This window comes from Platalea leucorodia (assembly GCF_965183815.1).
Source record: "Platalea leucorodia genome assembly, chromosome: 2".
Taxonomy (NCBI): domain Eukaryota; kingdom Metazoa; phylum Chordata; class Aves; order Pelecaniformes; family Threskiornithidae; genus Platalea; species Platalea leucorodia.
In genome coordinates, this window is record NC_138824.1 from 80,429,295 (window position 1) to 80,443,034 (window position 13,740).

The 13,740-nt window shown below is 38.7% G+C and overlaps 1 protein-coding gene across 3 annotated transcripts in view; it reads right to left on the bottom strand.

The window, feature by feature from the left end:
• The window catches only part of MID1 (midline 1), a gene marked incomplete at its 5' end in the record, with an annotated part of 98,435 nt that overhangs the window by 31,477 nt on the left and 53,218 nt on the right, over positions 1 to 13,740 (bottom strand). For all 3 annotated transcript variants that reach the window (XM_082333581.1, XM_082333580.1, XM_082333579.1), the window contains one exon: positions 12,899 to 12,994. In XM_082333581.1, coding sequence (XP_082189707.1) covers positions 12,899 to 12,994 — 96 coding nt within the window. The remainder of the gene's footprint in view (positions 1 to 12,898; positions 12,995 to 13,740) is intronic.

The window sequence follows — 13,740 nt, forward strand, 5'->3', positions numbered from 1 at the left end:
CCAATTTTACAAATAACCATCTTATGTGAAATACATCGTGTCCTCCAGGCAAAGAGGGGACTTTTTTACAAAGGCCTGCTTTCATTAAGGTTTTGGATTATCCTTCTCAAATCTTCATAAAATTAAAGTTTGATTGCATATTTTACAGGCTTAATTATTAATTAAGATATCAGGATTATACGAGAAAATGTATTTGTTTCTGGAAGGGGTCAGATGGTACTGAAAGTGATGGGGAGATTTGTACGCAGTAGGTGAAGATGTAGAAAGTACTTCCAACGTGCAGTTTTAGGTGCCTATTTATCTCCTTACATTAGCTGTTTGCTCTGCCTGGCTTCCCACCATTCTCCATGAGCAGAGACAGACCACGGGGCAGCTCACCCAAAGCCTCTGGCAGTGCCAGTGTCTCCCCACTGACCGCTCAGGAAGCCTAGAAGAACTAGTCAATCAACACTGTCCCTCTTACTCCCTCTCCTCTCGTCATCCCCCTGTCCCGGCTTCATCACACCCTCCTGTCATGCACTGTACTTTGGCATGAAACTTGGCAGGGCTATTTTCCACGAGCCATCCAGTGTACCAGTTTCCCCAGCCTCAACTCCAGTTTCCCCAGCGGACTGAAATTCCACCAAAGAGCGAGGAAACCCAAATGAGCTCAGTCAGGGGCAACGATCACATCCACTGCACATGGGCACAACTCCTTCTGCGTCGATACTGAGGTCTGCTCATGCCAGAGCTGACTTTGGCACTTAATTACGGTAACACTTCACAGGATTTTTGAGTAGCTTCCACTCAAAGTGTTACTTCTATCACCACTTACAGCATAAGTTCGTTTTGTCAAGAAGATCTAATTAATCTTTGGGGTAACTGTCATGAAACATAGAGTTACAGGAAGGTTAAGTCAACATTGTTTCATTTAATGCTCTGGCTGGTTTGAATAATAAAGTATTAATTAAATCTCAACTTTAAAAACTCTAGACTAAGAAAAATAAAATGCTTGGAAAAATCCTATGGGTTTCTTACACACTGACTGCAGACTTCTTTTTCTTTGAAATCTGAAAAGTATGCTGTTTTACAAACTTCATTTGAAGACATTTCCAACTTTATAGCTTGCACAAGCTTATTAAAAGTGAAAAGAATATTCCAAAATTATTTGATATGTCTGAGCTTTGTATGAAAAAAAAAAAACCCCAAACATTTAATCTGGGGGCTTTTCTCAAGTTGAAATACTCCTTAATCAAATTTTCAGCCTACAAGGTCTCTGATTCAGTAATAACTTTATAATTGAGCACATGCCTAACTTTAAGTGCACCATATTAGCTGTGGCCCTAAAGGGACTATTTGTGAGATTAGCATTGAATATTATTTACTTGTACGTTTCTGAGGAGTCATATGTCAGACCAAAGAGCCACAGGCATGGAGCAGGGCTCCGCTGTACAGGTGCTACAGAAATACCAGAATAAGGCTCTGCCTTCTGCTTGAGTCCTTTGATGAACAGCAACCTTGACAATAACTTCCAGCTGGGACTGGCCAAGGCATGCGAGTACTGTCTGGTGAAAATATTTGAGGTTTTACGTTCTACATTTTTCCACATTAAAAGCAAGCCCTCTTTCCAGGGAGTTCATTAAAAGAGACTGAGAGCTGCATTAGAAAAGTCTGGAGACTACATCGCTCACTTTGGTTGTGGGAGGCTCTGAATCATGCAGAGAGCAGACTTAAATCTGGGCTTCCTCCATCCCAGATGAATGTTGTCTCCTTAATCTGAGATATCTCTTGCCTGAGAGTTTATGCTGGACTTGGGGACACCTTTCTGTAGAAAATTTTGCTGACATCAATATGCTTAGTTTTGGCATCAACAAATTCCTTAAAAATCTGTGTCCAGAACTACTTCGAACCTAAAGCTTTGTATTTTGTTGGTATCATTTTTATAAACTTCTCTTCCATGTCACAAAACTGTTTCAAAACTGACTAGGAGGCCTTGTTACAATTTAGCAAAAATGATGACATTTTATACTACAAACAAGCAAGCAAGACCTGATTCTAGTCCTGCTGCTTTTGTGGGGAATTTATTTACGTTTCTGTAATATCTGAAGACCTCAGACAGTTTACTGAAAAAAAAAAAAAAAATTTAGGGTTCTTTCCAGGTTTTCCAGACAGATGGATAGGGACTGCTGGCCTTTGCCTCAGGGAGTGGCTGTAAAAAAAAAAAGAAAAATGGGGGCTTCTCAGATGTCTGACAGGGAGCTGGAAACAACAAGCCCTCCCAACCCAAAGGGGAGAGCAGGCCAGCTGTTCCCATCTCCACAAGCTGAGAACTGCTTTGGAAAGTGTTCTGCTCTCTGCAGAGGCTTCCTTGGCTTTCATCTTCAGAGACCTGAGTTAAATTGCAGCTTAGGTCATAAGAAAATGAATGCAGTGATTTCAAAGTCCCCAGCAGATGTTTGGAAAATCACACAACTGCAACATGGCTAGAGGTTCAAGGTTACAGGGGAGCTTCTCTGGTTAATTCAAAGACAAACGGAGTGTCAGAGGGCTAGATTCATAGAATCATAGAATCATTAAGGTTGGAAAAGACCCTTAAGATCATCGAGTCCAACCGTTAACCGAGCACTGCCAAGTCCACCACTAAACCATGTCCTCAAGCACCACATCTACCCTTCTTTTAAATACCTCCAGGGATGGAGACCCAACCACTTCCCTGGGCAGCCTGTTCCAGTGCCTGACTACCCTTTCGGTGAAGAAGTTTTTCCTAATATCCAACCTAAACCTCCCCTGGCACAGCTTCAGGCTGTTTCCTCTCGTCCTATCGGTTGTTACTAGGGAGAAGAGATCAACCCCCAGCTCGCTACAACCTCCTTGCAGGTAGTTGTAGAGAGCAAAAAGGTCTCCCCTCAGCCTCCTCTGCTCCAGGCTAAACAACCCCAGCTCCCTCAGCCGCTCCTCATAAGACTTGTGCTCTAGACCCTTCACCAGCTTCGTTGCCCTTCTTTGGACACTCTCCAGCACCTCGATGTCCTTCTTGTAGTGAGGGGCCCAAAACTGAACACAGTACTCGAGGTGCGGCCTCACCAGTGCCGAGTACAGGGGCACTATCACCTCCCTGGTCCTGCTGGCCACACTATTCCTGATGCAAGCCAGGATGCCATTGGCCCTCTTGGCCACCTGAGCACACTGCTGGCTCATGTTCATACTAACAAAAACTTCCCCAACTAATATACTGGAATCAAAGGATTTTTTAGTGTCTCAGCGGAATTTTCCCTGCAGGAGCAAAACCTTCCCTCTGGGATTCCTTATGGGTGAGGCAATTTTGTCCGCAAGTGGAAATGCACATATGTCTTTTCAGCAAACAACCTCTAAATGACAAACAAGACAAGACACCCTAATTTAGAGGTGGCCTGCTTTTTTAAGACTACACTGAGATAAATTCATCAAAACCAGAGTAATTTTTATTCTCTAGCCCTCCACTAGTTATGCAAAATGAAAGAAAGTAGGTTGTAGAAAGAGTCTGATCTTTGGAAAGTGAGGCAAGAATTTGAGTTTTAGCTTTACTGTTTAAAAATGGTCTCAATGCCTCAAAAAATAACTTCTTTGCAGTTGTGGCCATACAGGTAAAGAAGAGGTACTGGCTTTTCTTTATGGGTTTGAGTTGATGGTTATAGAATTACTATATACTCACAAATAAACAAAAACATCAGAAAAGCAAATTGCAATGATTCCACTTAACAACTGTAACATCATTGCCACATATTTCAGTCTAGGTTTTGAGCCTGAATTCCTCTCTACACCAAACCCAGAAATTGAGGAAAAAAAATCTAAAATGATGACATATAATGGCTGATACCTGTTTACTCTTCATTGTCCTGTAGATGTGGAACACACTTTCTGGGATTAGAGTCTCTAGATGAATTAAAGGATTATACTCACCTAAAGAGAGAGGCCTATTTGTTTTTTAATTACTCCATGTCGTAAAGTGAATAACTTTTCTTCACAGAGTCACAATACATTGAAGTCATATTTTAACATCATCCACATTTCATTTATTTATTTAATGGAAATACAAAGGATAATGATTAATGCGCATTTATGAACACATTTCTCTCCTTTCTTTTTCTGGATGGCTAGACTGAATGAAAGTCATGGATTCAAACTTCTTTCATTTCATATCCCCATTTGATATTACAGGTTATTCAATTTAGTCTTCTGTAGAGCAAAAGCAACTCTTGGAATAAAGCTTCTTCAGACTTTATCTAGTCTAAGCGTAAAACTGATTTTAGCTATTATGACAAACTGTGCCTTTGGAAATACGTGATATTAATCAGCTTGCCATCTGAATGGATCATCTACAACTCCTTTATTCTGAATTGGCACAAGAGAAAGGAACGGTCATCTCGCATTTCACGTGTGCCAGAGGTTTTGGTTTTGTTTGCATTCCACATCTATCTCTAACCAGGAGACCTGTGTTTAGAGGCAGTCTCAAGCAGGTTAAACAAAGGTCAGTGCAAAAATACAGCAACTTACTTTGGCTACGTAGGAATTTTGTGAATGAAGAATCAATTAGGCCAGGATAGATAACCTGACCACTTTGGGTCAGCCTGATAAGACTATCTGCCCCAATCTTGACTAAGAGTAAACCTTTGAAATACTCGTGTTACTTATTAAAATATTATTTTAAATTTTTTTTCCCCACTGTGCTTTGAAGCACATTGTTGAGAAACTAACCAGCAAGAAACCTAGCAGTCCTCTAGTGACATTTACAATCTAATCACAAAACAAAACCAAACCAAACCAGAAGTTTAATGGAAAACAAACAAATTGTTTTTATAAGATTTCCATTAAAAACATTAAAAAAATCTTAAACTCAGATGATCTGGAAAGTTCTTATAAAGAGCTATTCCAGACACGCTTACACTGACAGCTGTAAAGCCCATCCACTAGGCTTGCTTCAGTGAACCAAGTATTGTTATTACAAAACACAAATGCAGCATCATATTGAAACTATAGCTGACATTTCTCAGGATTGGAAAGCACACTGGAGAAAAGTCATTTATTGAGAGACAAACCACAGTTTCACAACTGGGTTAAAATGCTCTGGGATCATGCTGCCAAAAACAAAAAAGGTATTCCCATTTTCCTTCCATCTGCAGCAGCTTGTTCGGCCACCTGGGGAAATGGCTGGGCTGAGCTCACCTGGCTGATGTGGATGTCGCACAAACACATGGGAAGCGGGTAAAGAAACACAATGGGGAGGGCAGAAGCAGAGATGGGAAGACTTTTGGCAGCAATGAGGCTTAAGATCAGATTAAGCTGTTCATGAAACTAAGCCCTAAGAGGGATGTGGTTTTTTAAGATGCAGCAAAAGGTCATATTAATGCTTTATTTTCAGTTGTTATTTTTGTCCTTTATGTTAGTCCTTTCTTTGAACCTAAATAATGAAAATATTTATTGAATTGAACTATATTTACTTATTTATTGGTTTTATTTTGTTTTTCCTGCTGACATTAAGCCTTCGTTTCAAGTTGAGCAAAATATTCCACTTGGTGTGTTTCATTTAGGGTAGAAAAACAAAAACAATTAAATAATCACTGAAGTTCAAAGGACTGCCCATCCTTTGATGAAGATGAAGCAAGTGCCCTGGTCACCAACAGTTCAGTACTTAAAACCCTCATCCATGATCTGGGGTCTTTAGCCTAGTGTTTAACACACTCACTAGAGGACCAATGTCTTTGCTCCCCTTGCGTCTCTAATTACTCTTCAGCTATTTATGTTAGGCAGAAAAGGAAGAAACTCAGGAGTATTTTTTCCCTATAAAGGTAAATGTCTCAAAGACAGAATGTTCCAAAAAGTAACAACATTTTGACTGACAAATTACATTCTCTGATGGCAGGCACAAAGTATTACCTGCTGCATTAGTTAACCAGTGATTAACGGTGAACTAAACCCCATTTTTTAGTCTAAGGCCAAATTTTTTGCAGGAATATCAGTCTAACAAGACTGTGAACATATACACGTGTATGGATGTGAGACCGAGGGAGAGATGGAGACAATGAGAACTGGCTGCCTTAACAGGCAATGGCAAGCACTGCTGTTAGTTTATATATGATCCATGTGACCTCTCTCATAATTATAACTCCAATTTTCAGAAGTTACAAAACAATTGTAGGTGCATTAACATATTCCAGCACATGCCTAATCTGCACATAAAATGTATGCATCAGTGCTGCAGTTCTATACATATATAGGGCCAATTATACATTTGATACAGTATCAATATTTTATATAGGACCAATTACACATTTGTGAAAACAATTAAAAAAATTTTTAGGCAAATAATATTTGATTACTAGGCTAGGGTTTACTGGGCATGCAACTTAGGACATCTTTGAATGAATATTCCCTATTGCCATATGCCATGCAGCATGTTTTCTTAGGTTTTCTTTCTGAAGTTTCTCTTTTCTCTAATGCTATGTAAAATTAAGTCCCTGACTAAAGCTTACCTGAGATTTTCACTGAATGAAATCAACTTTTATGAGAGTGGAATTAAATGTAGAACTAAAGTAATTAGAAATCAAAAGTAGATCATGCCATAAATTTCATCTGAACAATGTTAATAGAGAAAGTACTCTTGTACCCTCTCTCATTAGAAACTGTCTTAGGAACCTAATGCTGTAAACTTCCTTAGGGTTTTACACACATCATGAAGTTTGCTAATTAGTCTCTTATTGAGAGTAATAACTCTGGATTTCCTTCAAGTCATGTCTTCCTGTCTATTTCACAAACCAAAAAACGTCAGTTACTTCTAGCGCTTAAATGTAGCAAATAAATTTAGCTGCTGAGCAAGTATCTTAGCAAAAACAGAAGATACTGGAGCAGAGGAAAAAGCAGCTTTCGGTGGAGCTACCTTCCAACTTATCTGCCCACAGTGATGGTAAACACTTATTTAACCCATTGCCCCTTTCCTACTATCTAAAAAACCCCATCAAAGTAGATCCCTAGATCCAAACTACTAGTGGTCAGCTTTCTATGACTATGAAGGCCATTTGCTGCAGTTCAGACATCAGGATTTATGTACAGGCTTTCCATGTAAATTTTCCTAATAAGAACTTCTCAGTTTACTTGGGCTTTGACTGAAATGGTCCCAAATCTCAAGAAGGAACGACTACCATGAAACTTAGTGAAAACAGAGTACCCACTGTTTTTTATTATCACAGACAAAGCCTCTTTATTGTCAGACTGTCCTCTGGGAATCACTCTGACAGATGAGTTTTCATTTGGCTGTCCCTCAAGTAACAGAAATGCTACATGTATCTTATATAAAAATTGATGGATACATTTTGTCACAAAATTTGAAGAAGCTGTCTTGTAGCTGAAGTCTTACCAGAGATTCAAATTTTCATTGTTTATCATTTTCCCATTTGGCTCATTTCTTTTTGATCAGGCACACAGAAAAAGGCAACCGCAGGATTCTCCAGGTGCTGCCATCTTCTCTTCATCACTGTTGCACTACTGTTGTTACACTGATTTAAAACGTGTCTGGTATCTGTGAGTGTTCAGTTATCTGTGCTGGTGAAATAAAGGGTCTTCCAAGATACTACTTTTTTTTCAGGTGATTATATAACATGGCTATAAAAACCACTCTTTGAGACACAGAAAAACAAATTTTGACTGGGAACTTTATGCTGAGATTTAGCCTGCAGCAGGTCTTTAGAAGTGAGCTAGAAACTGAGCATTTCCATTACAAACAGAAAGCAAAGGATGCAGCAGTTTGAGGGTTACACGGTTAGAGGAAAATGCCTTCCCTTCTTTATACAACCAAAAATGATTTTGCAGCAGTGTCCAGAATTTGCTTCCTATGACGTTTGGTGAATTGGAAACAAAACAAACAAACAGAAAGACTGAGATACAGATGTTATAAAACTGTCTACAAGCAAAACCTATTTCCTTTCCCCTCCCCCCTAGATAATTGCTTCAATTTTTCCTCCAGCTGAGTTCAGATTATGTTTCTGCATAACAGATGAGAGAAGCTTCATGGTATTGACTATATAACAGACATTTAATCATATATTTCCTAGAAGAGATGAGAAAAAAGTCCAGAAACAACACTCAAATTGCTCAGAAAAAAGTAACCAGCAAAAGAGGCTCATGCTCAAATTTGTGCCTAATGTCAGTTAATGTCACGATCTAAAAGACGTTTGCAGAACCCAGGGATTAACCTATATTACTATATCCTAGGCCTGTCAATCCCAATTTTACAACAGTGTTTTTGGAAGACCTTTCCAAGGCTCCTACAGAAATTTTCAGATATTCACACAAGCAATTTGCATAGCACATTTTTTACCAGCTAATTACTGCAGCCTTGCTTCTCCCAGTGGGACTGGGTCCAGCTACAGCCTCTTCTCCCTCAGCTGAGGTAGAGGGCTTGTACCTAGACTGTTAATTTATGCCAAAGCATAAATATTTACATTACTTCCTTTTCCCTCAAACATCTTCCCCTTATAACAGCTCCAAAACTAAGTAGCTGCTTTCCTGACATGCACAGATGTTTTTATGGACTTTCAAGAGCCACACGCTGATTTAGCCACATGCTAGAGGGCTCTCTCATTGGGTGACTGTCCACAGAATTTAAAGAAAAAATTCTCCAGGATGGTTTTTAACGCTTTTAAAAAAAGGTTTACACAGATACTATGAGATGCGTGAATGCTGTGAACTAGGACTACAAATAAACATATTTCAGATTAGTACCCATTTCTATTCCATTTTCTCAGTTTGTGGAGAAAACTATATTTTATCCTACGAATCAGTTTATCATTTGACGCAGCCAAGCCTGCTGCCCCTGGGGAGGCAGCCGCAGCTGCCTTCCCTAAAGAGAGGGAGGAGCGGAGCCAAATCACCCGGGCCAACCCAGCGAGCTGCCCCGAGCCAGGGGGTGCTCTGCAGAAAGCAGCCTGGCCAAAGGCGTGAGGTTGTAGACTTGCCATCGTCTCCAAGGAAGGAAAACAAAACTTTCCTGATTAACGGCCTTCGGATTTTCTGCAAAACCAAGAAATGACAGATGGGATTATAGAGGAAGGGAGAGTAGAAAGACAGAAAGAAGAGTGTAAAACAAAAAACATGTTAGGGATGTGTCTGAAAGATGAGTAAAACGAGTGTGCCAGGATGCTCCTAACGGAACAGAAAGATTTGGGACAGAAAGGACTGTTATAGTCTCAAGCGTTCACTTTTTAGGGTGTGGTTCCCATTGAGAAAATGGGATTTTAAAAATTAAGCATTACCGTAAATGGAGTATTAGCACAGACTATACTTCCATATTCAGCACAAAATCAGTCATTCAGATACTATAAAATGCTTAATCATATCTCTGCTGTACTTAAAGCAGTAAAGAATACAACTTTGGCTTGATTTATTGCAAAATTTTTCCCACTGTTATGCCCAGAACCACCCACAGGAATGCAAGACTGGAAGTGGACTCCTTGAGTCTCCCAAGATCAGGTCCCCCATCAGGACAAATCTTGTCGTAAATTGATAAACTCCATCTAAAAATAGGCAAGATTTATGCCTCCATTGCTGTGATGAAAGGCAGCCCCAGATCCCCCCTCCCCAGTGGCTGGAAGGCATCCAGCTTCCAGATAACAAATATCCCTGATCAGTCCTTGCCTGCTTATGAGCAAAAAATGAAAACAACTCTCTTTCAGAAGGGAATAAACATTAGTTTTAAAACACAGAGAGACTGGGATTGGGCCTTTGCTATCCATAAAGTTTCAGTTGCCTGATGCGAAGGATGTATGTGTAGATAATTAATCTGCAGTGAAGCTGGTTGCTGGGAAGCCATTAACAGATCACTTGGTTGATGAAAAACAGTGGCTCTGTGACAACATTTGGTTTGGCTGGCAAGGATTCATTTATTCAAAAGACACAGAGCTTGTTTGTTGTTAATTTTTGGAAACATCAGCTTCTGCTCCGTATCAAAAGCCGAAAAAGGTATTCCCTTTTTATTTTTCATGTAATATTGAATTCTTTGGTTTCTGACAGGACAAGGGCTTTAAAAAATGTTAGTGTTTATTTCTACAAATGAAGGTTAATTAGCATAATGTTTTTTAAAGTTTATGTAACTTTCAATAAAAAGTTGGTAACTTTAACATAAGGAATAATAATTTCCTTTCCTTCCTTGTTTTTCAAAGTTCAAATTATTTGTGAAACCCAAAGCTTCCTTTCATTTTTTTTTTTCAACTGGTTTTAAACCCCTCCAAAATCTAAATCAACTTTAAAATAACATTATTAAAATTATTTAAAATTAGGTAAGGAAAATCTAGATATGTAGCAGCAGTTTTTACAGTACACCACCTATATTTTTACATGCTTACAAATTGTATACAATATATTCTACATCATAATCTGTAACATATTGTATCAAAAAAATGAAAAAGAAAACATTTCCTATAAAATCAACTACTTGTTTGGTTTCAACCTTTGAGTGAGTTCATACAGCAACAGTAATACAGTCTTTGGAAATTAAAGCTTTTCTTTTCCTAATATTTTGTAATTTTAAATTTGTAACATTAATGTTACAACCAATATACTGTTTGCTTCATTTGGGTTTCTGGCTTGGGGTGAATTTCTGTCCTGAAGAAGCACAAAGAAAGAGAGCATACTGACTTTTTAAAAATCTATCTAAGCCTCAGCTTCTAACACTGGACATATTCACATCATATCTGAAGTTTTCACAGAGTTCTGAGAAACAGAGATAGCTTTAAAGTTTACTTCCACATCCCCACTTGCCCGATTTCCAGCGTAGACTAGGTCCAGGGTTTTGACTGTAGCTCATTTCTTAATATTTAGCTAATTTAAATGCTAATTAGACTAATTTGATGAATAAACGTGGTAGGAATTCATTAACAACTTTACTGCTATTGCTTTATGTCTACAGAGAAATTTTCTAAAACAGGGCTCCAGGGACAGTAGCGCATCTGTTACTAGTTGAACAAGTTGGATTTTTTTTGTAATACTAAACCGTGGAGTTGGCAATGTATTGCAGAATTGCAGAGGAGATGGAGGAACAATTTTAAATTTTCCAAATCTAGCCCATCTTGGACATAGGCCACTAATGAAGAAGAGGCCTTATGCTGTCCTGGGCCCATCTGCTTCATGGGTTTTGCTCTGAGTTTTATATACAGTGGAAGACAATGTGCCTTGTCTCTGTCTCTCATTACCTACTACAGGCGTTCCAGCTGATACTACAGTTGTTCTGCATGACATTATTGCTGCCTATATAAAGAACTCAAACTGTCACAGCTAACCTCTTTAAATTATATTCATGTTTCAGAAGGTCTGGGCTAAGGCTACCTTCCTCTCTCAAATTCCCCAGGGCTAATTCCCCCGGTAACACTGGTGAAGAAACCTGGCTTCCTTTCACATATATAGACAATCATACTCAAAGTACCTTTTCTACACAACAGTATTATTATTTAATGTTGCCTGTCCGCTAGGAACATACTGTGTGCCCTTCTCGGAACAAACGAGGCTGCTGGAGGAACTGCAAGGCAGTCAGAAGTGAAACTGTCCTATGCAGAAGCCTGTCAACAGACAGCATTGTAATGCAAACAAAAATTCAACCATTTTTCACAGGGAAAATATGTTTTCCCTGCTAACATGACTAGTAATTAGCTGTCCAACTAAAAGTACCTTTGCACTGTGATTGCGGTCTAAAGCTTGTTCCACTCTAAATCAGCAGTGTTTATGTTGTGCCAGTTCCTCTGATTCCTACCCCATTAACTTTCCCATGCCATCTTAAATTGAGCTTAGAACTTAGGAAAACTGATAGCACTGCAAATGATGAACTTGGTGTATCTCAATTAATCCAGTATATCTGTCAACGAGCACATGCGCCTCACAAGGTTGAGCCTTTCCTAGTCTTCCAGTGTTTCTCAACCAAAATTTAGCTGGAGGAGGGGTAAAAAAGTTTTGTATCCGGTGTGTCACCTGGGACTTATGGCAGAGACTGACAATGAGGAAAGCACTGGTGATAAAGTTTTGATGCCATGGGGATGTTTGTATAATATTTACTGGCAGAAAGCATAAACTCATATTGTCTTTTGCAGGTTTTTTATGACATGGAAGCTTTGTGTTCATAGCGGTGTTGGCTTTGTTGACCTGAAGGTACTATAAGGAACTGAAAAGGTCTTACAGAGTGGCAAAAAGAAAAAAGAAAAGTGTTGCTAAAAAAGAGTCCATTTTGGACTCTGATCTCTTTCTGTGTCAGCTGCCACAGCTGAATTAGTCTGTGATTGTTTTAATTTGCATGTAGAGCAGCAGCCCCCATGTGGCCATCTAAAAAATCCCCCAGATTTTGGGGAAATATGGATTCAGGTCCCTCCCTGCTAAAGATTTTCTGTGATAAGCAAAGTGGAACAGGTAACTGAGGCTACTCAAAGGCCTGTAGGCATCTTTCTTCTTCTGAAGATAGATATATTTCATGTATGACTTTTGAGTCCACATATGTATTTAGATACTTAACTCTGATGAAAAAAAATAATCAGTGGCCAATAGAAACCTAAATATCGTTGTGGATCTGGGTGTTACTATTTCTTTGCCTTAGTTTTCCACCTGTAAATATTACTCTGCCTCACAAAACTCAAAAAGATAAACATGTTACAGACAGTGAGTGATGTGGTCAAGTGCAGCAGTGGTGGGAGCCATACAAACATATAATTAAAAGGGGATAGGAAGAAATGTAAAAGAGGTCATCTGTATTGAGAATACCATTTATAAATGAAAAAGCTCTACATCAGTTTACCACTATTTTAATTTAGTTCTGCACTTGTTGGGTTTTTTTGTTTAAACTTTTGTTCCTGAAAGCTAGAAGTGAAAGTAATTAAGTTTACAAGTATTTCAAATGGAGGTCAGTACTCACTTCTACATGTTGACAGGTCTGAATGAGTTTCGCCAAAAGAGTTTCCAGTTCAGTATTCCTCTTAATAAGGTTCGTGAGATTACTCTCCAAATTTTGCTGGCAAAAAGAAAGAAAAGAGCACGTTAGCATTTTGAAGAATTTAATGTTTAGGTGAACAGTTGAAAAAAATGGATATATTTTCAGGATCTGAATTTTGTAATTACACAGGTATGAACATGAGACTTTCATTTTGATATGTTCCATCAAATGTTTTGTCTATGCATCGAGTATGGCAAAACGAAAGCAGAAAAGTTCAAGATAAGATTGAGTTTTAGAAGATAGAGTTTCTAAGGATCTACTAAAAACTAGATTAAGCAATTAGTTTTAGTCAGGGGAAAAAAAAAGGAGTAAGGAGAACAGCAGGGAGGCTAAAAACATTTCAGAAAAAAAAAGTGGTTTATTTTGGCTGAGAACACTTTTTGACTCCTGTTCTCAGTCTAACGTCTATTTCCTGCTCTCAGTCTAACGTCTGAATTTAAAAGCCTCTTGCTAACTGAGGTCTCCAAGTATGTGCCCCTTTGGGACTGTATTTGTAAGGACCCAGTAGATGGGTCAGCACTTTCTTCTTGGGATTCACAGTACTGGAGGGGATTGATCTAACTGATTTAATTCCCTAGTTCAATAGAGTTATATTTTTTAATAAATATTTCTAAAGAAAAACATCCTTTCTATGCATAAGAATGAAATATCTACTCACAGGTTGTGCCTTCACTAATTGCTCTTAAGAGAGAACTTGTGGCTTATGTCTGTGTTTATCAACCGATTATGGCTGCAATAAATATCTGCAACTGTGGGAGATCAGA